This window comes from Aspergillus luchuensis, chromosome 1 (assembly GCF_016861625.1).
Source record: "Aspergillus luchuensis IFO 4308 DNA, chromosome 1, nearly complete sequence".
Lineage (NCBI taxonomy): Eukaryota > Fungi > Ascomycota > Eurotiomycetes > Eurotiales > Aspergillaceae > Aspergillus > Aspergillus luchuensis.
The window spans coordinates 774,485-799,839 of NC_054849.1; the positions used below are offsets into that span (position 1 = coordinate 774,485).

General features: G+C 51.4%; 10 protein-coding genes across 10 annotated transcripts; 4 read left to right on the forward strand and 6 right to left on the reverse strand.

Annotated features, from left to right (window-relative positions):
* Positions 1–1,579: 1,579 nt before the first annotated feature.
* On the reverse strand, positions 1,580–2,646 carry AKAW2_10272A (flavin reductase family protein; the record flags this gene model as incomplete). The annotated part of the gene is made up of 2 exons (XM_041685346.1): positions 1,580–2,435; positions 2,552–2,646. The coding sequence occupies 2 exons, from the start codon at positions 2,644–2,646 to the stop codon at positions 1,580–1,582; spliced, it is 951 nt and encodes a 316-aa protein (XP_041536992.1).
* A 948-nt stretch (positions 2,647–3,594) lies between these two features.
* On the forward strand, positions 3,595–5,229 carry AKAW2_10273S (glutathione synthetase; the record flags this gene model as incomplete). Its single annotated transcript, XM_041685357.1, has 1 exon — positions 3,595–5,229. The coding sequence occupies one exon, from the start codon at positions 3,595–3,597 to the stop codon at positions 5,227–5,229; it is 1,635 nt and encodes a 544-aa protein (XP_041536993.1).
* Positions 5,230–5,300: 71 nt separating this feature from the next.
* On the reverse strand, positions 5,301–7,288 carry AKAW2_10274A (uncharacterized protein; the record flags this gene model as incomplete). The annotated part of the gene is made up of 8 exons (XM_041685368.1): positions 5,301–5,328; positions 5,385–5,637; positions 5,683–5,905; positions 5,953–5,973; positions 6,023–6,046; positions 6,094–6,683; positions 6,740–7,147; positions 7,219–7,288. 8 exons carry the CDS (start codon positions 7,286–7,288, stop codon positions 5,301–5,303), a joined length of 1,617 nt encoding a protein of 538 aa, XP_041536994.1.
* A 1,440-nt stretch (positions 7,289–8,728) lies between these two features.
* Positions 8,729–9,881, forward strand: MIR1 (putative mitochondrial phosphate carrier protein (Mir1); the record flags this gene model as incomplete). The annotated part of the gene is made up of 3 exons (XM_041685379.1): positions 8,729–8,868; positions 9,023–9,442; positions 9,497–9,881. The coding sequence occupies 3 exons, from the start codon at positions 8,729–8,731 to the stop codon at positions 9,879–9,881; spliced, it is 945 nt and encodes a 314-aa protein (XP_041536995.1).
* Positions 9,882–10,327: 446 nt separating this feature from the next.
* On the reverse strand, positions 10,328–11,449 carry AKAW2_10276A (uncharacterized protein; the record flags this gene model as incomplete). Its single annotated transcript, XM_041685390.1, has 3 exons — positions 10,328–10,850; positions 10,941–11,153; positions 11,226–11,449. The coding sequence occupies 3 exons, from the start codon at positions 11,447–11,449 to the stop codon at positions 10,328–10,330; spliced, it is 960 nt and encodes a 319-aa protein (XP_041536996.1).
* A 1,527-nt stretch (positions 11,450–12,976) lies between these two features.
* On the reverse strand, positions 12,977–14,368 carry AKAW2_10277A (uncharacterized protein; the record flags this gene model as incomplete). Its single annotated transcript, XM_041685401.1, has 1 exon — positions 12,977–14,368. One exon carries the CDS (start codon positions 14,366–14,368, stop codon positions 12,977–12,979), a length of 1,392 nt encoding a protein of 463 aa, XP_041536997.1.
* A 1,147-nt stretch (positions 14,369–15,515) lies between these two features.
* On the forward strand, positions 15,516–16,882 carry AKAW2_10278S (homoserine acetyltransferase family protein; the record flags this gene model as incomplete). The annotated part of the gene is made up of 6 exons (XM_041685412.1): positions 15,516–15,660; positions 15,738–16,233; positions 16,296–16,405; positions 16,468–16,615; positions 16,664–16,743; positions 16,800–16,882. 6 exons carry the CDS (start codon positions 15,516–15,518, stop codon positions 16,880–16,882), a joined length of 1,062 nt encoding a protein of 353 aa, XP_041536998.1.
* A 570-nt stretch (positions 16,883–17,452) lies between these two features.
* PAP1 (polynucleotide adenylyltransferase) lies at positions 17,453–19,655 on the forward strand (the record flags this gene model as incomplete). Its single annotated transcript, XM_041685423.1, has 7 exons — positions 17,453–17,601; positions 17,674–18,197; positions 18,246–18,457; positions 18,516–19,122; positions 19,166–19,280; positions 19,330–19,447; positions 19,584–19,655. 7 exons carry the CDS (start codon positions 17,453–17,455, stop codon positions 19,653–19,655), a joined length of 1,797 nt encoding a protein of 598 aa, XP_041536999.1.
* A 715-nt stretch (positions 19,656–20,370) lies between these two features.
* AKAW2_10280A (uncharacterized protein) lies at positions 20,371–21,916 on the reverse strand (the record flags this gene model as incomplete). Its single annotated transcript, XM_041685435.1, has 2 exons — positions 20,371–21,074; positions 21,136–21,916. The coding sequence occupies 2 exons, from the start codon at positions 21,914–21,916 to the stop codon at positions 20,371–20,373; spliced, it is 1,485 nt and encodes a 494-aa protein (XP_041537000.1).
* Positions 21,917–22,568: 652 nt separating this feature from the next.
* AKAW2_10281A (cell division control 45 family protein) lies at positions 22,569–25,206 on the reverse strand (the record flags this gene model as incomplete). The annotated part of the gene is made up of 2 exons (XM_041685446.1): positions 22,569–24,362; positions 24,418–25,206. The coding sequence occupies 2 exons, from the start codon at positions 25,204–25,206 to the stop codon at positions 22,569–22,571; spliced, it is 2,583 nt and encodes an 860-aa protein (XP_041537001.1).
* Positions 25,207–25,355: the final 149 nt, after the last annotated feature.

A 25,355-nucleotide genomic window follows, 5' to 3' on the forward strand; every position in this document is an offset into this window, starting at 1 on the left:
TTTTCCTTTTTTTCTTTTTTCCCCTTCTTTTCCTATTTGGTAAATAATCCCCTGCAACTTTTATGCTGCGAATGATATTATTTGTTTCTACCCCGTAGGGTGTCGGCGGGAACAGCAAAAGAGAAGCAGAGCAGCGAAAGTTAGTAGAAGGTGTACCTGGTCACGCTTGCGCCAGAGGGACACACCACGCAGAAGTATAACTAAAGTTAGTAAGGGACTAGTGGTTAACAGTCAGTACGTAGGCCAGTCAACCGGGGGGGAGAAGGAAGAAGAGGAATTGATTGATTGACTGATTGATTGTTGGGTCGAGAATCGGCCAGCTAAGCCCTTGGCTGCTCTGGTTCTCCTGTGCTCCTCAGGCGCGTCGGAAAAATAAGCCACCTCAAAAGGCAAGGCCCAAGCAATTCTAGCCTGACCGCCTAGAAGGGATACTGGATTCGATGGGGATTCTTTGTTTTCTACCGATCACGAGATGCCTCGTTTTTCCCCTTAGCCCTCCAAAGCCAGGCGGGAGGAGGACCGCTGGCTAGTAAAGTAGTAGCTAGTGACCGGCCTCGCTTGGCCCGTCTCTCGCCTCTCACCCTTTCGTATTGATTCGTTCACTCGGAAAATGATGGAAACTACTACAAAGTAGGCAGGATGAAACCACAACTCTTTTTCAAGGATCATTCGATCCGACCCTAAGCGGAGTCCCGTCACATACCGAAGGGATCAGGGACAGAACTGAAGGATTGATCACAGCAGAAAACCTCCCCGGAGGGAAAAGTAAACTGCCCGGCTCTGATCCGTCACCCCCGTCTTTTGCCCCATCGCTGGTGGTCCATGTGACTTGCAAAGTGTTGACGTTAGTTACCCGCTTAGTTATTATTAAGAACTGGGACACGCCAGCCATGACTGGACTGCAATGGGCACTGCTGGACTGGATCCAACTACCGTGTCGTACCGACTAGACGACGATTAGTGCACCGTCGTACCATAGTGTGGAAGGGAAGAACTGCATACAGTAAGTAATCTGAGCGAGTCAGAGTCAGTCAGTCTCAGAAGTTATGCCTTTTCAGGAAGGTGGGAATGGACGATACGACAACTATCCTCGTTCCAAGGCGAAACATCCCAGAAGCCCTGTTTGCATTGTTGTTCCAAGTCCCAAGCACCTGGATCTTGATCGCCTCGACTCTTAGAGTCTGGACTCCGTCTGGGGAGGGAAAAGTGGACTCTTTCCTCCATTTTCTCCGTCCGGAGGCCCGGAGTTTCTCCTACCTTAAATGGCACGTATCCACTTCCCCATCCCCACGCTTCAGTCCACGGTCGGCCTCTTCTCCGATCTCTATGCTTCGGCTATTTCTACAATCAACAATGCTGACGAGCACACCGTGGTGATTCTTCTTTTCAGCGGAAATTGAGTTTCACGATCTATTTCAAACGCTCTAGCTGACCGAATCTATCTTCTAAGTGTTTAAGTTGACTAGTCTAGTGTATATGCTGAACCGAGGCTATACGGAGCTTTCAACGGCCCCTCCCTAACTCGAAGCGAGGTACCACGGTCACTAGTTTATCGCAACGGCCAGGATCTAGGCCGAATCTAGAACTGCGGTCTTGGGATTTCAATCGCGTCGGTGGTCCGCCCGTACGAAATGCCTCCCAGCCGACTAATAGGCTTCAGCACCTTCAGGTCGACAATGCTCTTGTCTTCGTTGATCGCATCTTCTCTCACCCAGAAACGAACACCCTCAATGATCGCCAGCACTCCGGTTATCTTGCCGGGCGTAGACCGGCTCTCGAATTCCTTGGTTTCCACCAGCTTGCCTTCAATCGCCAGGATGGACTCTTTCACACGGGCTGCCTGAACCACGGCAGAAGGTGCTTGGGTGAGCCCGGAAATTTCCCATTCGGAGACTCCGTAGGGAGCGTTGATGGCTGTCGCATTGGCAGCTTCGACGAAATGCTCCGAAATGATGTTGATCACACACTCGCCCGTCTCCGCCAGGTTCTTCAAGGTGTCTTTGGCCTTTTCTAACGAGCCAACAACTCCGACCGTGAAGAGCGGAGGGTCATGGTTGATGACATTCGAATAACTGAACGGCGCCAAGTTTGTCGTCTTTCCATCCTTGGACTTTGTGCTCATGAGCGCGATCGGACGAGGGACGATGCCCGAGATCAACAGCTTATAGTTGGAGGCAGCCGGTCGCCCTTCCTCGTAGGGATCGATCTCGACGTGGTTCTTTTTCAGGCTCTCACCGCCATCGTTGGCGCCCTCTCCCTGCTTCCAGCTGGGGTTCGGCGGCTGCGAGAAAGTGACGGGAACGTCACGCTTGAACTCGGGCCGGGAGGCTTGGAGCTTTTCGAAATCGTCTCCAACTCTGAACATGGTGGATGTTTGGCTAAACGCTCGAGAGGGGTTGTGGAGGTTTAGGCGACAAGGTGGTATCCTGCAGTTACTGCCTGATGTCAGTATGCGCAAGGGTTAACCGTGGGGTTGGCACTCCCTCCGGCGCCGATTCTCCCTGATTCGAGGCTGGTCGGCGACAGGGAAACCGCTGTACGGGTTACTTACTGAAACTTGACAGGTAGCTTGGAAGCGAAGGAAACTGTAGAGAAGATGGAGCGTCGCATGAGGATGGCAAAGACACCTTTTTGTCCTGATGACATTGCGTTAGTTGGGCGCGCAGGTGTTCACTCCATCCGGGCCAGGTTGACCGATGCTTAATTCCACGACCGCAGATCACAGTTGGACGTAGATTCCACGGCCATGAGGGGCACCTCTGAGACACAAAGTGCGTGGGATTAGACCGTGACTACCGACTTCCGGGCCGATAAGGGTTTGTCAGCGCCGAAAGGACCCCGCAATGCGAAATCCTCGGCATCCACGGCCGGATTCCACTCCGTTGCCAGCTTGTAGAACATGGCTCCTGCTGGGTTATCCGTGATACAAACCAGCTTTGATAGTGCTGGACAGTGAATGAGTACATAAGTGGCTGTGTCGTGAGGCAGCCCTGCACCACCAACGAGTAGGGGAGGGATAGATCTATCACGTTGCTTATACCCCTCCTCATTCTGACAATATATTACTAGCAGTACTATTTACCATTTGAGAATCTAATACCATATCCGGCAGTTTGCATAATATTATCCAACCAACTACTGATGTACTACTACTCTGGCAAAGAACGATATAGAAGTCAGAAATCTAGTAACTGTTGTGTATATATATAGACTACTTACTATCATATCGCGCTACACTTCTTCACTACTTAGTAGTAGTAGTACCATCTATATAGTACAATCTTCCTTGATGGACGTATACTGTGTAAACCATCTCAAATGCCAGAACAACCAGCTTGTAGAATGTAAACTAACGACATGAATATAAACAACCCCAGCAGCTATAAGATCACCACCTCCTAACCAACCAATCACCCACAAAACGAGGCAGTGCACACACTGCACTCTCAGCCTTACTCTCATCTTCAACCTCAACTACAACATACAACCAAACCATAACCTCCACCACATCTACCACACCACAGCTAGTACTACTATTTTGCAACCAACTCACACCCCCACAACAACCCCATCACCATCACCACCATCGTAAAAATGTACCCCCCCACGACCTCCTCACCCCTCGGCCATCACCATCTAACCGCCCAAATCCTCAACTACCAACTAACCCACGGCATGCACCTCAGACACATCCACCTCAAGCAACCCCAACCCTCCCACAACACTACCAGCAGCAGCAGCAGCTACCCCATTTCCACCAGCATCTTCCCCACCCCTTTCCCAAGGGCCCTATTCCACCACGCACACAACCTCCAACCCATCTACAACGAGCTCTACGCGCGTCTCTCAGACAACGAGTCCTGGCTCTACAACTCGGTAATTGCACCTCTTCTCCCTGTAGACTCCTTCGCGAGGATATTATGGGAGATCCATCTGCGGATGAAGAATAAAAGAGGAGGAGGAGGAGGGGGGTACGGCTCCGATATCTCGATGGGGTTATTCCGGTCGGATTACATGCTTCATGTTCCTGGAGAATACAACGAGGAAGTTGAAGTTGAAGTTGGGGTTAGCCTTGAAGAAAATGACAATGCGGGACTGAGGCTCAAGCAAGTCGAGTTCAACACGATCGCGTGCGCGGGAGGATGTCATGCGAAGAAAGTGGTGGATATGCATCGGTATTTGACGAGGACGGGGGTGTATAATGATGATGGTTCTTTGTCAAGTGCTGCGAACGGGGAAGGATACAGGGAGAAAAGTCCAATTACGCTATCCTCCCTGCCTACGAATGAGAATATCAAAGGCTTGGCTGATTCTCTTGCTACGGCGCATGATATATACTATGGCGGCCCGGTTAGGAGTGATCTCGCTACCAAGACTGGGGTGCTTTTCGTCGTCCAGCCGGATAACTTTAACGTTGCTGATGAGTTGCCTATTGAATATGCGCTCTGGGATAGGGAGAACCCTATCCCGACGTATAGGGTTGAGTGGGGGGATGATGTGTTGGAGAGAACTTGTCTTGGTGGGAACCGGGAGTTGCTGTTTTATCCGCATTTACAGGGTGAAGGGAGCAGGCCGGTGGAGATATCGGTTGTGTATTTGCGCGCTGGGCTCGAAGTGCATGAGTATGATGCCGTGGGGATAGAATGTCGGGTTAGGTTGGAGCAGTCGCGGGCTATCAAGTGTCCGTCGGTGCTGGGACATGTGTTGACGTTTAAGAAGGTGCAGCAGGCTCTTATGGGTCCGGGGGTGTTGGAGAGGTTTCTTGATTCGAAGGAGAAGGTATCGGCTATTAGGGATACGTTTGTGGGTATGTTCTCGATGGATGGGGATTCTGAGGAGGGGCGTTATGCGCGGGGGCTGGCGACGGATCCGGAGTCAGCGTGGAGGTATATACTGAAGCCGTCGCTCGAAGGCGGAGGGCATAATATCTACGGGGAGGATATTCCGGGGTTTCTGTTGGGGATGAGTTCTGAATCTGAGTGGGGGAGGTATGTGTTGATGGAGAGGATCAGGTCGCCGGTTGTGGGGAATGTGTTGATGTCGAGGATGGGGGTGGAGGAGTCGGATGTGGTTTCGGAATTGGGGGTGTTTGGGTTGTGTATTTGGAAGAAGGGAGAGATTTTGAGGAATAAGACTGTGGGGTGGTCGTTGAAGACGAAGTTTGCGGATGTGGATGAGATGAGTGTGGTTAAGGGGTTTGGGTGTTTTGATACGCCGTTGTTGGTTTGATTGCTAGTTGTGACTGCGGTATATGTTTTTGGGTAGTGTTATGTTATATAGATATCATGGATTCCAGGCGACTAAGCTGATTTATATATATCCTCATCACTGTTCAGTACTCGTCAGCACATCATCAATACTCAGACTACAAGCGAAAGACATACAAATGATATGAGAGGCTATCTCTTCCCTCAGCCTCTGAGTTCACCCACACACTCACGCTCATCGCACTAACTGGAAACTCTCCGTATCCCTTGGGATCAATGACAACAGTCTGATCACACCACTGCAGAATGTCCATCCATGTCTCCTTGGCGTGTCGTCGACCAACGTACATCCGCTTTCTTGATGGGCCTGCGTTGCTCATCACGCATGCGAGACCAGAGGGGTGCCGACGGTTGCCGTAGCGGACGAAACCTATTCTGTCAGTCTGCGGTAGAGGATAATGAAGCAGGTACTAACCAATGCAGTTCGGCTTGTCAAAGTAGTCTCGTTGCAGGCCATATGCGTAAAGCTTTCGAGCTCGTGCGAGGATGGGCAGCTTGCCCCTGCAGGACGGTGTCATTGGGTCTTTGACGTCAGCTTGGAGCCCGTAGAGGTCTCCGTAGAATATGCATGGTTGCCCTTGTTCACGGAGAAGAATAAGGGCGTATGCGAGGGGCTTAAAGAACGATGTTACTGGTGCCTGGCCATGTGTTAGATCTGTTAAGCCAAAATGTGCTGTTTACGTACCTCGAGAGATTGTCCTGGTTGCTTTGGACCTAAGTTAGTCGAGTGAAGTGAATGGAGACATTGCACTTACAGTGTCATGGTTTGCAACGAAAGTCTTCTAGTAGTCAGTAAGAATTCTCACCAGAATAACAATTAACTTACGACAGAATGATCTGGATACTGCTGTACTAATGTATCAGAGAAGATGTTGCGAAGATCAGCTCCTGGTGTCTGTGATATGCTTGAAAACCGCCCAACTAGAGCGGAATCAAACAGTGATAGCTTGTAGTCCATCTGCTTCAGGTATTCAACCAGTGGCCTGGTCTCGCCTTTCCAGTACTCGCCCACTATAAAATAGTCCGGCCCAGCAATAGCTCGAAGATGATCAATAAGCTCTTTTTGAAAAGTAGCCGAGTAATGCTTAACCGCATCCAGTCTCATACCGCTTAAGGGCAGTTGAGAGTTGAGCCACTCGGCCCAGTTTAGAACATCGCGTCGCACTTCTGCGTTAGAGTAGTCCAGATTGGCGAACATGAGATAGTCGTAATTTCCATTCTCATGGGCGACGTCGTTCGCCCATTCATGTCCCTGGATCTTGTAGACCCCTCTCCTTTGACGTAACTGATCCCAGTCGATACCGCTAAAGTGGTGTTTGTTGTACTTCATCGAACTATATTGGTCGCCACGTCCAGAGAAGTTGAACCCCACCCAGCCCTCTATTTCTTCTGCAGGGGCGATCTCTATATGACGCTCTAAAGCTCTCAAGTTAGTAGGTGCACCCGAGCTAATAATGGCAGAGCTGGCATACCCTGTGGGTCAACTCTGACAGCTTGAAAGCGCTCTGTGTAATCTGCCCCTGCCTTGTGATTGAGTACAGCGTCCCAGTAAATTCCTATACCAAGATCCTGGGCGGCAGCTATCAAGGACTGAAGCTCCTCCTTTGTACCCCATTTGGTAGCTCGAGACCCTTTCTGCTCGAACTCTCCCAGGTCATACAGATCATAGATGTCATAACCGTTACCAGATGGATTCATAGCTTTACACCCGGGCGGAATCCAGATGTTGTCCACCCCAATTGCCTTGAAGCTTGGTAAAGCCTGGTGAAGACGACGCCAATGACCTTGGTCGGCTGGCACGTGCCATTCAAAGGCTTGCAACATCAATGTGTTGTCGGGAGCATCCCATGATGGAAGCTGATCCAAGTGCTCAGCTTCCTCTGTTGGTGGACACACATAAGCGTGGGTTCAAATCCCAATAAGATGCAACTTGATGATTACGGAGGCTAACCTTCAATCTGCTTCCATATTTGTCTCTCCCTCCTCTTCTTAGGATGGCAACATAGGAGGAAAGATAACATGGAGAAACGCAGTACTTCCTACTTCTTGAAACAGTACCAGAAAGGGTGAACAGGAAGGACAGGTATCCTATTTCGAGTGCGAAGTTGAGAGGGATTGAGTTTTGTGCTAGAGAAAATCACCTCCACTGTTATTCAGATCTTAGATGTATCAACTGTATACTGCAAAACACGTCATATTGGTGATAGCTGTCTTGTATGATCTTAAGGCATGATGGTCGATCAGAGAACAGCCACTTAAGCCTCCTGTTTTTAGTGCGTTGATACTTTAAATAGTCGATGGGGCTGGTAGTTGTGCCTGTCGGGCGCAGACCATAACTCCAGTGAGTTCTCCTATATTTTCTAGAGCGTTCCTTGCAGATTCCACCTCGTACACTGGTCTATGTAACGCATCAATCGCGTCGCAACGCTAGACCACAATTCCGAGGATAGAATGTTGATGCCTGAGGGGATGAATGCGCACAAAATTGTTATGAACCGAGCAAGAAGTTCTCCGTCGGCTTACCGTTGACCGAAAGGGAGAAAGTGCACCAATCAGTGGGCAGCACGGCTTGGCGGCCATGGCAGGTTTCGTCACTTGAGGATGAGGATGGAATGGTTATTTGCCGAACCAGACCCTTCTCTTAACTTTGTCGTGAGGTTTCGGAAGAGGCGAAAGGGGTATATTCGACGGTTTCAGTTTGCCGCAGAAACCATGGTCAGAGAAGGGAAAATGTTTCTTGTTGATGCGAATTTTCACATATTGTATGCCTGAGGCTGCCGTTGTCGCAATACCTGGCTTATTATTGTCTTAGACCTCGGTAAATTAAGTCGCGAGAGATCAAACAGTAATGAGAAGATGATAGGTGTTTGAGTTCAAGAGCACATCGTAGCAAGTCATTTTCTAGGATACTCTACTATAGAAATTCCCGTTATAGTTCAGAAGATTATTGCCATTTCCCCGTCTAACCTGGCCTGCACCTGACCTAAGTCACCCTACTGAAGACCCTGCCCGGAAGAACCGGAGTTAAGGGTGGAACACCGCAGGTGACCGATCTTCAACAGCACAGCAAACACAAAAAAACAATTCGATGCTATGACGGAGGGAGGGATTGATCCTCTCTGGCTGTCAATCAGATGGGGACTATAACGCTGGTGCTCAATGACGGGGTTATTGTTCGCTCGTTCATTTGTTGGTTGACCGGGCGATCGGATTTAAAGGCTTTGTGGCAAGGCACGCATTGGCCGCGAAAAGTTTTCGGGTTCGGGTGCCGCTAGTGCCAAAGCAGCCCGCCGGCCATCCCTTTCAAATCCTCTTCCTTCCGGGTCTCCATTTTCTTCCCTCTCTTTCCCAAACTCTGCAAAGCTTCAATTGCTTCGCTCTCCTCTCCTCTTCCCTCTCTTCTCCACACTCCTCTCTTCCCTTTTTCTGTTCTTCTTTTCATATACCCCCATACACACAAAATGGCTGCCAACGCTAAGGTGGAGGCGCCTGCCGCCGCCCCTGCTCCCCAGCTCTCCGGCCTCCAGCTGTACTCCAGATTCGCCTTCGCTGGTGCTGTCTGCTGCTCCGTCACTCACGGTGCTCTCACCCCTGTCGATGTGTAAGTCGGATCATGTCGCCGTTTGTCGATTTGTCGATTTGTCGCTTTCGATCGCGCCTTGTTCCGACCGAGTGTGCGACTCGATTGTTGTTCCATCTCGACGACCTTTTCCCAGAAGCCCGTTGCTGACGTGCTCTTCTTTCGTCCTCTGCAGCGTCAAGACCAGAATCCAGCTTGACCCCGTCACCTACAACCGTGGTATGATCGGCGGTTTCCGTCAGGTCATTGCCAACGAGGGTGCTGGCGCTCTCCTCACTGGTCTCGGCCCTACCGCCGCCGGTTACTTCCTCCAGGGTGCTTTCAAGTTCGGTGGTTACGAGTTCTTCAAGCAGCAGTGGATCAACCAGCTCGGTCTCGAGACTGCCTCCAACAACCGCACCGCTGTCTACCTTGCTTCCTCCGCTGCCGCTGAGTTCTTCGCTGATATCGCTCTCTGCCCTCTTGAGGCCACCCGTATCCGTCTCGTCTCCCAGCCCACTTTCGCTACCGGTCTCGTCAGCGGTTTCGGTAAGATCCTCAAGAACGAGGGTGTCGGTGCTTTCTACTCTGGTTTCGGTCCTATCCTCTTCAAGCAGTAAGTTCCCTTGATGCAGCAGAAATGTCAAGTCATACGCTAAAAATCTCTCAGGGTTCCCTACACCATGGCCAAGTTCGTCGTTTTCGAGAAGGCTGCTGAGGCTATCTACGGTATGGTCGACAAGAACACCGCCAGCGATGGTACCAAGACTGCTATCAACCTTGGCTCCGGTCTCATTGCTGGTTTCGCTGCTGCCCTTGTCTCCCAGCCCGCCGACACCATGCTCTCCAAGATCAACAAGACCCCTGGTGAGCCCGGTGAGGGTACCGTCTCCCGTCTGATCAAGATCGGTAAGGAGCTCGGCTTCCGTGGCTCCTACGCCGGTATCGGTGCTCGTCTGTTCATGGTTGGTACCTTGACTGCTGGTCAGTTCGCCATCTACGGTGACATCAAGCGTGTCCTCGGTGCCACCGGTGGTGTTGAGATCTCCAAATAGATGGGGAAGTGATGAAGGAATTTTTTTTGGTGTATTATAATGCTCACTAGACCTGCGTTGCGTAAACAGTGTTTTCAATAGATTTTTCTGGTAAAAAGAGAAGTCTGGAGATTGCAAATGGAATAGAGCAACATCTGATATCTGTGTCTGTATATGAAAAAGTCAAAAAGTGAACCTTCACACTGAGTATGCCAGTTCTTTTGAAGAGTTGTTATTCTCTCTTCCCGTAAGCCTGTGACTACATGTATACAATAGAATATCCTCAAGAGGGTGCAGCAACTCAGCTAGCAAACATAACCCATTGCACCACTCGACATACTATCCATATATTATAGTCCACTGACACATTATCTTTATATTATTATTATTATCACGCAGTAGACCACAACACCAACAACTCAACCAATCAACCTCCACCCCCAAAACAAAAACACAGTCAATACCAATTACACCCACCTCCCACTCCCACTCCCACTCCCACTCCCATGCTCACTTCCATTCCCACTCCCATCAACCCTCAAGTCCGGCGTAAACGTATCCCACCTCTTCCCAGGATTAATCCTCTCCGGCGCACTAACGCGAAACGTCTTCTGCACGACCCTCGGACTAGGCCCCCGTCTAGGACTCCTCGAATTCTTCTGATCCAGCAATTGCTGCAGCTGCTGCCGTTGCATTTCCTCCTCTGTTAGTGGTAGTAGTTGATTATTCTTGCCCTTTTTCTTATTATTTCGTTGGCAGCCTCTATTATCACCAGCAGCAGCAGCAGCAGTGGTGGTAGTAGTGAAGATGCACGTTTCACCTGCGTAAATGGATAATGCGCCCAGAGCATACAGGAATGCGAAGACGCTGGGTAGCACGAGGCTGGCTGTTTGCACCGGGGATAATGGGCCGGGCGATTGGGTTGGATTGCGGCAGAGGATGTTGAGGAGGATGTTGAGGAGGGAGAGGAGGGATGTTGTTGTGTTTGGTCTTGGGGTTTTGAGGTTTTATGTTAGTTGAATGATTGATTGATTGATTGATTGGTTGGGGATGTAGGAGGGTGGAGGGGAATGTGTATACATGTATATAGAGTGGAGGAGGTATTGGCGTTCGTGTCTTTGGAAGAAGATTAGCATGAGGGTTATTGTGTAGCCGATTGCGATTAGGACTGATGCGGCGATTATGGTGGTTGTTGGGTCGGTGGATGGTGTTGTTGTGTTTTCATTGTTGGGGTTATTGTTGGTGGAGGAGGAGGTGGTGGTTGTGGTGAATGCTAGGGGGAGGACTAGGAAGCTATTATTTTTTGGAATGGATGGGTTAGGTTGGAGGTGTATTGAACATCGAAGATAGGGTTGGTTGCGTTACCCTGCTAGCACGAGGTAGGAGGAACTTGAGGCTAGGAATCGCCAGAATGTGCTGATTGTTTCTTGGTCGGTTTGGTCTTGTTGTAATTGTAGCTGTAGATGTGGCTGCGGTGATGGTTGGGGTGATGGCTGCTGAGATAGACTGTAGTAATGTGGTGAGAGAGTTGGAGTGGAATCCCAGCCATATGTGCTCATTGATGCCGTGGAAGCGACGGTATATGCCATAGTTGCAAAAAGGTCGCGCTCACGACTGATGCTGTGGGTTCTCTGACATGGGGGTAGGAGAAAGGATGCCTAGTAGATCATGATTGAGTGTGGAATAGTACTAGAAAGGCAGCTAATTCACTGGAATCGGAGGGTAAAGTAGTAGCAGAACACACAGCCTGCAGCAGACAGTGGAGTGAGGAATGCGACAGCTGCATATTAAAGGTGTTTTGGTGATAAGCAAGGATGGACAAACCCTCGACGACGGACTCTAGACTAAACAACTGAAAACTACTAAGAAAAAAAACCCAGCCAGAAAAAATAAAGGAGGACAAATATAGAACGGGTGCTCATGCATCAGCCTGCAACCACCATCACGATTGAACACACGCCGGTGGCTGATGGACTGCAGGTTTTGGAGTGATTGGACGAATGGCGTGAGGCCGTGGATCATTGCGCTTGTTTAGTAGCGTCCGCCCTCATTTCCTGCCACGGAGCAGTTCCCTCACGGCGATCATTCTCTCCGTTTTGGCTGACGGTGCTCAGCCACAGATAACATGCAGGCTGGACATTCCTCGTGTGCGGGGAAGATCTATAGTTATGTGTGAATCCACAGTCAACTCTGGTTGATCTGACTTCTTCCCATGCTGTGTTTCCTTTCGTTATTCTGCCCTGAAAATGGCAGCTGGTCATGGTGTGAAATGAGACCGGCTAGGGCGTGACTTGGCGCGTATGACTATCCTCTAGCAGCAGTCGTCTCGCTCCACAAACTAGTCAATTAGATCAGAGAAGAAATTATCCAGTGGATAGTCAGGCAAGACGGAGGAAAGGACAGTCCGAGCCATGACCACCGCTTTGATGGCCGAAATAGGAGATTGCAGACCGACCCTGATGGAGAGGGAGGGAATAAGGGATGGATAGGGCCATTCCCCAGTTCCATCGACGGATGGTAGCCGTGCGGGGATCCGCTTAACAGTCAGTGAGTCAGTCAGCCCAGCAGCTTACATGCCTCTGAGAAGCTGCATCTGAAGCACTGTGAAACATTCCTGCAGCAGGTGTGCCTGCAGTAAGCTTGGGGGCGTTGATTCACCCCAGGTCGGGTTGTTGCCCGAGCCCGGCGGGAAGAAAAGCACAGGCCTTCAAGGCTTGAGATAAGCCCGCGGGATCACAGTCAGTGCCATTTTCGCGACGGCTGATCATGTTGATCTCGCGGGTTGGTGGATTTGTGAGTAGACAAGTTGCCAGTTAGAAATTATGATCGCAGTGAATTCGGCCGTCCAATTGACCAGTCTGTCAAAACGCTATATGTTACACTGGACGCTTGCTTTTACGGTTGGGAGAATGAAACTGACAGCACAGTTTACACGGTTTATCGTGCCTGCAGCCCTTGCGCATAGACGAATATTCATGTAGAAGACAGCTCAATGTAGGTCAATTACTGACAATCACCCTGTCAAGATACTTTGCTGCTTGGTCCCAGTATCGCATTGTGATTAATCCCAGAGACGGAGTCTGCTAGCTGTCGCACATCTGCGAACAAATTCAAAACTATCCGACTACCCTCTCCTCCAACGTGATTCCAAACCGCTCATTAAGTTCCTCACGCAGCAAACGCGCTATCTCTACTGTCGTCCACGGTGCCACCATTCCCTTCTGCGAAATCCGACCCTCCAACACTGCCAGTACGCCCACTGCACAAGGCAATCCCACCAATTTCGCCATAGCACTGCGCGACCCGGGAGCAGTTGGCTCTCCGTATTCAACGAGCGTGCTCGTTCTCTTTTCCTTTGACCCACCCGCATATTCAATGTCAAACGCATGTTGCAGAATGATCATGTCCCTCTCGCCTGGCTCGTAGGCCATCCGCCGTTCCAATACTGCACACAGTGTGTCAAGAGGCGTACCACGCCCATCCACAGCACTCGCATCGAATAAGCCAATCCAACGAAGACCAGTGATCACACGACTGACTTCTTCGGTCGACAGAAAAGAAGCTACCCTCTTCGCCACAGCATCCTGTACAGTTTCTTCGGAGGATTCGACCGACAGACCCAGCAATTGTGCAGTCAACTGCAGCCAAGTAACAGAGGAGGATGCTGTGCTGCTCAATGCAGACATCTCATCCTGCGAAAAGTACCCAATAGCCACCAAGGCACGAATACTCTCCGGGAACCCAGCATAGCGCAGAGTTCCGCGAAACACAGTACCCGCCTCAGGAATACGATAGAATTCACGAAACCCAACCGCGTCCCGATTCGGATACCCGACTAGGCTATCAAAGCCATCAACTATACTCTGTGGCTCTGAAGCAGCCATCAAGTCCTTCCCTTCCACCGTAGCCAGCTCCCCATTCTTGTACCACTGTGCCGAATTCAGCAACGCAAGGAGACCACCCCGCGGACTCCACGAGAACTTATACCCCAGCGGGTTATCCGCATTGTCAGGAGCAGGAAGCGCACCACACCAGCTTGTAAACGATCGGATCTGCCCTCCCGCACGATGCACCTCGTCGATTGTCTTGACAGCGTACAGGTGGTCGATGCCCGGATCTAGACCGATTTCGTTGAGCACTGTCACTCCTGCAGACTTGGCTTTTTCATCGAGCGCCCATAGCGCGGGGGAGATGTAGCTGGTTGTGACGACGGGTTTGCGATGCGTGATAGCGGCCTCCACAACTGTGGCGTGGTAGATGTAGGGTATGAGGGAGATGATGATGTCTGTGTTGGTGATGGCGTCGTTCAGGCCCGCAGCGTCGCGGGAAACGTCGAGGGCGATGGCTGTTGTGTTTTTGTAGTTACTGGCTAGAGCCTGAGCACTCTGCAGAGTGCGACAGGCGATAGTGACGTGAACGCCTGCTTCAGAGAGGGCTTGGATGACGGGCCCGCAGACGAAGCCGGCGCCGAGGAGGAGGGCTTTCTTGGTGGTGGTGGTGGTAGACATGGTGGAGGGGAGAGATACTGAGTAAAAGTATGAAATCAATGAAACTTCTATCTTTATAAGCTAACTAGAAAGCAAGATGATATTCTGTTCAATGATATCTGTTTCTATCGACTAGAGATGCCTGCAGTTGGGATTGTATGGTGTAGCAGCAGTATGACTCACTGAAAGGCGATTATCTAACCACTTACAGGCCGGCATGACCAGACTAGTATCTAGCTCGACTGCTGCGCGTTGGTATCATGGTAGATACTACTAGGAGAGAGAGAAGAAGAGAGAGTAATATCATTCTTCTACAAGTATTCTCAGTGCAGATATAATTCCAAGCCATGAAGAAAGTCTAACCCGTGGTCATCATTCATTTAATACCCCCGGACCTTGTTGGTCAGATTTGGTCAATGCCCTACAATGGCTCAGTATACTAGTTATTTACAGATTGAAACACTAAACCCAACTAGGAACGATGATGTTTTATTTAGCTAAAGTGAAAAATATATATTCATGTACTTGCCTGGAGACTTGACTCTCACGTTTGGGGTTATTGATAGATGTTGAAAAGCTGGGCGAATCTCATGTGTGCTGGTGCGTTTAATGTTGGGACAGTAATCTCTCCGTCGCTAGTCTGACTAGAGGCGATATATCGTTTTTGGTCTAGCGGTTAGTGTGCCGACATTTAATATAGGTCCTTGAAGTTATCCCAGGTGTTTCAATGAAGCATAAAATAGCAGGTGTCATATAAATCTAATATAGCATTTGAGCGGGTATATCAGCTTGCCAGCATCTTGTAGAGTAGCAGCAAGACGATGGTTCAGAGGCACAACAAGACAGTAATGGGCCTATCAGAATACTCCGTAGATAACATCCGATAAGCACCTCCACTCCAAGAGTCCATGTGATAAGCTGGCTGATAGATAATAAGAGAGTAGGAAGTGCATGCAATGATCACACCTAGCCTTGATTAGGACTGAGAGACAGACAGGAGAGGAGGGGATCGGCAACTTACCAGCCCGACTGTAGCCGCCATTGATCAAGCCCATCAGCACCATCTTCTCCCCATCCATCCCCTCACGCATTGCTGCATCACTCCATCAGTTTGCACCTGTGCGCGACCTATCTATTACCCAATTTCTATAAATCTGCATACTCCAAAATGTCGCAGGAAGAGTATGATACCTTCAAACTGGGCGACTGGGAGCTCCAGAGCGGAGAGAAGCTTCTTGATGCTCACCTCGCATACAAGACCTTTGGAGACCCCGCCTCCCCCGCAATTGTCTATCCTTCTTGGTTTTCTGGATGTACGTACCAGCTCTGAAATAGTTGAGTAGTCTGTAGGCTGCTCGTGATTGATTAACAATCGTTTTATTCTACTTAGTGCTCTCCGACAACTTCTGGCTAATCGGAGAGGACAAGACCCTCAACCCCAAGAAATACTTCATTATCGTCCCTGCGCTGTTCGGCAACGGTCAATCGACCTCTCCATCAAACTACGCCCATCCCGGACCCTTCCCAAAATGCTCTTTCTATGATAACGTCCGTGCCCAGCACCAGCTAGTGACACAACATCTAAAGATCACTCATGTGCGGGCAGTGATCGGGTGGTCGATGGGAGCAGCCCAAACCTACCAATGGGCGACCCAGTACCCTGAATTCATGGACTTGGCGGTCCCTTTTTGTGGCTCTGCAAGAACTTCCCTTCATAATAAGGTCTTCCTGGAGGGCGTCAAGAGTGCACTTCTGGCTGCAAAGCACATCCCATCGGCAGGGTCCGGCAATGGCGGCCTCCTCCAGGCCGAGCAATCCTTGCGGACCTGGAGTGACACAGAGAAGGAGGTTGGTTTGAAAGCGTTTGGCAGGGGGTATGCAGGATGGTAAGGGCCAGGCCGACCTTTGTTTGTCTGCTGCTGGTATGCTAATGCAGTGACTGGTGCAGGGGATTCTCACAGGCCTTTTACCGGGAAAAGCTGTATGAAACCGCCTTGGGGTTCAAGGATCTAGAAGACTTTATGCAGAACTTCTGGGAAACTTGGGCGCTTTCGAAAGGTCGGTCAACAGCATGGTGCTGTGTTGTACCGATGTGTGTGTTTGTTACTGACAGGCTTTAGATCCCGGGAACCTCTTGACGATGCTGCAAACATGGCAGAATGGTGATGTGTCCAAGCAGGAGCCGTACAATGGCAACTTTGAGAAAGCATTGGGCGCCATCAAAGCCAAAACCCTGGTGTTACCCAGCAAGACGGACCTTTACTTCCCGTAAGTGCCGTCCTTTTAGGCATGGTCACCGCTGACACCCGTCCACAGGCCGGAAGACTCGGAATACGAGGTTGCTTTCATGCAGCGGGGGACTGGGACTCTGAAGGTTTTTCCTTCGATCTGGGGACGTAAGTGTGTTCCATGTCATGCCAACGAGAATCTACTCTAACACTGCATGGTGTAGATTGGGCTGGCGGTCCAGGCCAAAGCAAAGAGGATGTCAAATGGCTGGATGAGCAGCTGGCTGAGTTCTTTGACAAGAATTGAATGTTGTTCATGTCTTTGTTACTCTTCTTTGCCTCCGATAAGCGGGAGACTGTGTTATCGATACACGCCAAGTGATTGGTTGTTGATCGGCATCAATGAGGATTTAGTACTGTAGCGAGTTTCGTGGTGTTACTTGATCTGTAGTCAACATCTCTTTCATTCTCGCGCTGCCACAACATGTATATATGGCAGACTAAATATACAGGATAATAAACAGCTGGTGGCGTCTAGACATCTCCATCTCCAGTGTTACATGCCCATTAACTAGTAGCCACACGTGATCGCTGATAGGCTGAGTCAGCAGGCGATAAACCTTTGCTCTTTTCGGCCAGGCAGCGCCTCCTCATTCCCAACTCCGATCCCTCTGCGCTGCTCCCTTCGTCCCTTTCCTTTCGCTGGTTTCTTTCGTCTTTGGTTCGTCGGTCAGATATCTCTTTTGTCTCAGTACATCTTCATTTTCTTCTCCAGTCGTTCCTTTTTCATCCCGTTCTTGTGCCGAGTTGCTTTTTGTTGGTCGACGGCGCAAGCGCATGCTTCTGTAATACTTCACTTCTCTTGGACACTTTCAGTATGGCGGCACCACCAGTCAGACAATGGGGAGTTACCCCTCCCATCTCCACCGTTCTACCGACCCCCGACGAGCTTGCAGCAAACGATGATCTTATCACGGAGTTGAAAGTGCAGAATAATTTCGAGAGCCCTGCGGAGACGGAACGAAGGTAAGAGGCCGATCCGTGATGGTTTCGTGAAGGTCAGTCGGCATGGGCGCTAAGCATGCAATTGCGCTCTAGGAAACAAGTATTGCAGCTCATCCAGCGTGTTACCGTCGAATTCGTCAAAACAGTCAGTCGGAAGAAGGGCCTTTCTCAAGCAGCCGTCGAGGCCGCCGGAGGGAAGATCTTCACGTACGGAAGTTATCGCCTGGGTGTTTATGGACCGGGCTCGGATATTGATACCTTGGTTGTCGGCCCGAAGCATGTTATTATCGATGACTTCTTTTCGGATTTCCCCCCGATTTTAGAGAAGATGGCTGCTCCGGGAGCTATCGAGAAGATGACTCCGGTCCCAGACGCCTACGTTCCGATCATCAAACTCGAATTATCCGGCATCAGTATTGATTTGATCTTTGCTCGCTTGATCATTCCTTCGATTCCTATGAACTTGGATCTTAAGAACAACGATTACTTGCGGGGTTTGGATGAGAGGGAGGTGCGGTCGCTTAACGGCACTCGTGTGACGGACGAGATTTTGGAGCTCGTGCCCCAGCAGAAGACATTCCGACTTGCTTTGCGCGCTATTAAGCTTTGGGCTCAGCGTAAGCGCTCTACTTCTGTCTAATATGGGCTTTACTAAGTCTTAACAGGCCGTGCGATTTACTCGAACATTGTCGGTTTTCCGGGTGGTGTTGCTTGGGCCATGTTGGTGGCGAGAGTGTGTCAGTTGTACCCCCAGGCTACTGGCTCGGTGATTGTGGGCAAATTCTTCCGGATCATGAACAAGTGGGCTTGGCCTCAGCCGGTTCTATTGAAGCCGATTGAAGATGGACCTCTGCAGATGAAGGTCTGGAATCCCAAGGTAAGGACAAAGTCCACGAGCATACTTGATTTTTGGCATGGCCGTTAATGAGCGATAGATCTACCACGGCGACCGTTTTCATCTGATGCCTATCATTACTCCTGCCTACCCCTCCATGTGCGCGACCCACAACGTCTCAATGTCCACCAAGGCCGTCATTCTTCGTGAACTCCAACGTGGTGGAGACATCGTGGACAAGATTTTCTTGAAACAGCTGCGCTGGGAAGATCTGTTCGCGCGACACACATTTTTCACCAAAGATTACAAATACTACCTCAGCATCACTGCATCGAGCAGAACCAAGGAGGCAGAGTCGGTCTGGTCTGGTCTTGTTGAATCTAAGATCAGACACCTTGTTGGAGCTCTGGACAGGAAAGCAACTATCGCCATCGCGCACCCCTTCCCCAAGGGATTCGAGAGAGTTCATCGTGTCTCTTCGGAGGAGGAAATAGAGGCTGTCAAGACTGGATCTACCAAGTACCAAGATAAGGGAACAAAGACTGAGACCACCGATGAGATGAAGGATGCGGCCCACCAGGCTGCGGCTCAGAACGGGGCAGAGAACACTGATGTTGCAGCAGCCGAGAATAAGCCCGTTGATGACACTCATGTCATGTACACGACGACTTACTATATCGGGTTGGAGCTCAAGCCACTCGAGCCAGGTACGTAGGATCGACCACCTTTGTGAATCCACTGACTTTGTAGGTGCCTCCCGGTCGCTGGATATCTCGACCGATGCCCAGATCTTCAAGTCGACGTGTACCTCGTGGCCAGGATACCAGCCCGGTATCAATGATCTAGCAATCACCCACGTCCGCAAGTGAGTGACCTGTTGCCTGCAGCATAAGTTTCCGATTAACTCCCGTCAGCTTTGATCTTCCCGAGGATGTGTTCCAACCGGGAGAGACTCGCCCTACCCGCCCGAAGAAGAAGATCGTCAAGAAAGCCGAGATCAGCGGCCAGAAACGCAACATCGAATCCTTGGACGTAAGTGCAAGCAAGAAAGCCAAAGTAGCTTACGAGCAGCGAACCGGCTACCATACGAACTTCGACTCTTCGCAAGTCGCCTAGTGCTCGATCGTTCTCCGTGTTTGGGTATGACTGATATCGACTGTCTGCGTAGGACCCGTCCCACCCCGCTGCCAAACGCCAAGTCCCCTCCAACGGAATCGCCAACACAGCAATGCCCGCCTGAACAGAGTTCATATGAAGTTTGAAGAAGGTCCCACTCGCGCCGGGGCAGGCCCCCATAAACAGTCTAAGAGACAAACCATATAAAACACCACGGTATCCGGGTTTGAAATCCAACCAAATCCCACCAATCTGGATGAGCATACATTAATGATCTGAGCAAATAACCCCAGCTGACTGACTCTGACCATCACCGCAGTTGATCTGGTATGCATTGCGAATTCCTTTTGCGATCACCAGCTCGGATAACCGGGAGGTCAGATGTACAAGGTTGGTTTACTCTTCTTTTTCTTACTTTTGACCACTATCATTTGCCGCAACTGTCATCATCGTATTGCGTTCCCTTTTTCTTCTTTCTGCTTCTTGTTTTTCTTCTCTCATGCAGGTATATTAGAATACGGCCAGCCATGATATGATAGCAGCTGTAAGAGCCGGACTTTTTCTCTGGAAGGGAGAGAGTGAGGCGAGACAGACCCGGCCAGATAGTTCTGCAGCTGTACATAGCGTTCATTCCCCCTCCTGGTCTGCCTTAGGTTCTGGTGTGGTATATGCCAGAGTTACAGTTACAGTTACTAGGTCTAGTTGCAAATGAAGGTACAATTTGTGGCCCAGGGCCACTCTAACCTCATCACCACTTTCTCTATAGCAGAGCAAAAATCTAGTACTAAGTAGCCTCCATATATACAAATCCACCCCCACCCCCATCATAAGGGACTTCATCACCTCCACCCCTCCACAATCTCCCCCAACGTCTCCACGCCCCCAACATTCCCCGGGAAAACCACAAACGGCACGCCCCTATGCCTCGCCGTCTCCTCATCACACCTCCAAAGCGGCACCCCCGGCGCCGCCTGTCCCAAAATCATCGCGCGCTTAATCCCCAACCCCTTCGTCGCTGCATCAGACGACGTAATCCCCCCCTTGGCAATAATCACCCTCGGCCGTACCTTCACCCGTCTCAGCACCTCCACCAACGCCTCCGCCACGCGGCCCCCAATCGCTAGACTGGAGAGCTCGTCTGCCCCCGTGATGAGCTTCCGACTTGTCATGACGAGGACGTCTTTCCCCGCGAGGAGAGAGGATTCGACGGCTGTTACTGTTGAGGTGATTATTGGGTCCAAGGAAGTGGGGTCTTCTGTTGTCGAAGAGGAAGAGGAGGAGATGATGTCTTCGACGTTGAGCTCGATGATAGAGAGGGTGTTTGTGCCAGCGGGACCGTGCTTGGTTGTTAGGTGGTTGAGCTGCGCGGTGGTTTTGGGGACGTAGGAGCCGGCGATTATTAGGGATCCGGTTTTACTATTAGGCTGGGTCTCGGAGGGGAAGGAGGAGGCTGTTAGAGGGGGTTGGGGACGGATGCCGAGGGTTGTGGAGACGAAGGCTGCGGCGGTGCGGTAGAGGTAGTGTTTTTGGGATTGGGATTTCGCTGTGCAGTTTGATTAGAATGGGGATGAGGATTGAGAGGTAGTGGGATGGGGAGTAGGTACCTTTGAGCAAGCCGGCGACGAAGACGTGCATGTCTGATTCCGCTGCGGCGTTGACGATCACTACGCTCCCCTTGGGCAAGGCGAGGAGCTTGTCGCAGATGGTGCTGGGGCCATTGATTCGTATGTCCTCGATGGTGATGGAGTGGATTTGCTCCGGGGTGAATCGACCCGGCGCCTTCTCTAGCACGTAGTCGTGGAGGTTGGAGCTCTTGAAACCGAAGGTGGCGTCGCGGGCGAACTGGGTTGCGCCGGCGGGGACGAGGTTGTCGCCTTCGGCGACGTAGTGGATGTCATTGATGGTGAGACGGCCGCCCTGGAAGAAGAATGGGGCGAGGATGATGGCGTCGGCGGGACCGAAGACGGATTGCGCGACGTCGGCTTCGAGGGGGAAGTGGCCGCGGAGAGTACTGTCGCCGCGTAGGACGATGTCCACGGTGGTTCCGGCGAGGTTGGCGGCTTGTTGGACGTTTTCGCAGATGGTGCGGATGAGCTTCTCGGCGTCGATGGGGGGTAGGGCGCGCGAGTTGGTGAGGATGAAGAAGCCCGGGGAGGGTTGTTGCAGTTCGGCCTGGAGAGTTGGGATGTCCCAGACTGTGAGGACGGCGATGTCATGGCATGTCTGGGTGCCGGTTGGGTCGTCGTCGAGCACGACGAGACGACTGAGGGATGCGGTGGAGAGGAGCTCGGAGATTTGGTCTTGTGCGTTGAGGGAGGATTCTGGGGGGAGCTGGGATAGGGTGCTCTCGCGGGGCACCACGGGATATTCGCGGGGAGTAGCCATTGTGCAGTCAATCGTGTGGGATTGTTTCTGGGGAGGTTCAATTGGGGAGAGAAGCAATTGAGATGCTTTAATATAATGTGAGGTGGAGCAAGAAGAGTTGAAATGGAGGGGAAGCGGGGATCGGAGAGAAAGCCGATGCAGCTGGATATCTCCACCAAATAGGAATGATATTATGAACAGGACACAACTGATGGATCCAAAATGTTGGTCGATTCAAAAAAAGGTAACTCCTGTCTCGCATGCTATATCCATAGGAAGACCAGGGCAGTGACAAACAAGCAACCCATGCAGAATCCCCCAAAGCGCCATGACATGTGCAGCAATGCAAGCCGGTCATCGTGAGTGAACTGAAATGAAGTGACAAAAGGAAATTCAGTGATCGCACAGATGGCTTCCAATCCGTCATTATACATGTCCTCCCTTGTATTTTCCATGAGAAGCAGAAAAACAAAGAAGAAAAAGAAGACAAAAACCCCTGATTGTATCCCAACACTCCTCCCCAATTAACCTCAATCCTCGCGAATTGATGCAAAGCAGAACCAAAACCACCCTAGACACGACATAGGAGAGTGCATTAGCAGACACGTTGTAATTAACGTAGAATGAAGAGCATGACGCAAGGAAAAAGAAGGGACAGTCAGGATGGACTGTTTCAACCGACAACACTGCGGAAGCTCAGCGCTTCCAGGAAGCCTCCCAGGTCTTCCTTCTGCACCTCAACCACGCAGTGCTCAAAGCTATCAATGCGTACTCGAGCACTGGTTTCTTGCACCACTTCCTGGAACGCGATTCCAAACCTATTCCGCAGAAGGTGCTTGTTGCTGCGCAGGTCCTGTTCGTCTTCCGACTCGGACTCGGATTCAGACGACGATTCCTCCGTCTCCTCCTCTTCCTCGTCATCTTCACCGTTGGCAGCGCGCTCGGCAGCGCGCTGCGCCCGACGCTCCTCCCGCTCCTTGCGCTTTTTCTCCTTGGCTTCTTTCTTTTTCCTTCGTTCCTCTCGCCGTTTGGCGAGGGCGGCAAAGTCAACCACTCCGCCACCTCCTCCTGTACCCACGACCACATACAAGCCTCGGTCCTCGTCAAGCCCAGCAAGAACAAGCGGTGTGCCCAGGGCCCGTCTGCGTCCTACCTTGACGGAGTCTCCTCGTTCCCTCTCTTGTACCCGGATTGCCTCAGCAACCCACAAAGCTAGTTTGGTCAATGCTCCCGGATTGGTGAAGAGCTTCACATCCGGACCATCTTTGACAACGGCGATGCGAAACGCTCGCAGATGACGAATCTGGTGCTTTGCAAGTAGGGAAGTACCAGTGCGAAGGATGGCCCGGTGCAAGTGCTGGGCAAGAGGGAGAGATGACAGCAGGAGCGTCGGCGACTCCGAAGTCAATGACAGCGCATCGTAGGCGCTCCAAAACCGGGGCAGCAGGCTGGCCAGATCTGACTCGGTAGACCCATCAGCATTGGTCGCTGTAGCCGTTTTGGACGCGCGTTTAGCATCCCACACTCCGGGGGCTTCTTCAGGCCCGACTTCAAGGATTGCACCGACGATAACACCCACATCGGTGGCAGAGAGGCAGGCTTTCCAGCCCCAACAGCGCACAAAACCCCATCCCTCGCGAGAGACAGCATGCCCAGACGCCTCCGGCGGAACAAGTCCGTCTAAGCCGTACATTGGCGCATATTTCAAGAGACGTTGTCGTAGTACTCGCTTCAGCTCCATGTCCATATGGGTATAGTTTTGATGGCTCTGGTTCAAGCTGATGCCCATCTTCGCCAGCAGTTTGTGTAGTCGTTTCTTTCCGTTCTCCGTCCACACATGAAGTCTGGATGCCAGATACGGGCTGTGTAGCATACTGTCATAGAGCGACCAATGCCGCACGAGGATGAAACGCGGTTCAGGCGATAGCCGGATCGACTTGTCTGTCGGAGAACGTGCCGTAGTCGGAATGACGCCGTTGATTTCGCCTCTGATGTCGCGATCTCGCTCATATGGATCAGGAGGGTTTAATCGCAGGACCTCATCCCGTAGAATCTGCCGTATTCGTTCGCCTCTCTCTCCACCCCAGCCAGCCGAGCCGCCGTACTCCAGCGCATTCGACACACCCACTCCCGACATGGTACGGCCACTCAGTTCCAAGCTCGAGACACCCACAATGGCCAGCCACAGCAGATCGTTGTCTTCACGACCGAGCTCGGACGCAAGGGAATAGACGATGGACGATATCGGTTCCGAATACGACGTCCCTGACGAATAGTAACTCTGTAGCACATTCTCGTGCTTCCTCTTCATGCGCAGCAATCGTCGTCGTAACGAGCGCGCCGACGGCGGCTTGGGCTGTAACGGCGACGGTGAATCTGATGTTGGTGTAACCGAGCGAGACGAATTGGACGAATCATGCATAGCTCTCCGCGGAGGGCGTGACGGCGATGAAATGATATAGGACCCCTACAATGAGCACATTAGCACCGGCCTCAGCACAGCAAGAACGAATACTACACACCGAATCACTCCTTCTTCGCTGACGTGGAGGCCCATCTTCGTCATCCGACTCGTCGTCCACATCCTCGCGCGACCACGACTTGCGTTTCTTGGAATCCGAACTCGAGGGATGATCCTCGTCGCGATCACTCCCCGAGTCGCCATCCTCATCCTCGTCTTCATCCTCCTCGCCCACTTCCGGCATAGCCACTAACTCACAATATGCCTCCCGTTCCTTCCCTAACTCCTCCTCAATATCCCCATCATCATAAACCACAATGCCCCCCTTGCCGGACGTATACGCCGACGTAATACACCCTTTCTCAACACCGCGCGACCCTCGTCTCGCACCCAGATTCACCATTCCCATAGCATCAGCCGCCGCAGACGGCCGCCCCTCACCCCCAAACACATTAGCCAGGTTCCATGGCCGCCTAGCATCGAATACCCACACCTCGACCCCGCCCATATCTTCTTCCTCTTCTTCTTCCTCACTGCTCAAGCATAATATCTCGCTCAAATCCACCAGGCCACCCACCCCGAGACACACAACTACCCCACCACTCCCGCCATTGTTTGTCCGCATGGGCTTGACCAATTCCTCGCCCGCGCGCGCGAGATCGCCATACCCGGCTACCGGCTGGATTTTGTGCGGGATGTAGTCGCGCTTCAGGAGCGCCGTGAGAATCCGACAGGCACAGAGAGCATCGGGTTCGAGGGCCACGAGGATCAGAACAGGTGGGGAGAGCGGGTGGTGTGAACGGAGGAGTTGTTGGTAAAGGTGGGAGATGAGTTGGCGGGGGAGATACATGGCGGTTAGAATTGGATTCGCGGCGTGAAGAGGGTCGAATGGGGGTTTTCTGTTGAACCCTCGTCAGGCCGTGAGAGAAGAAGCAGTCGCGGTAGGAGGTGTTGTGGTTCTATTTAGTTAGTGGGCGAAGGAGGAATTGGCTGAAGCAC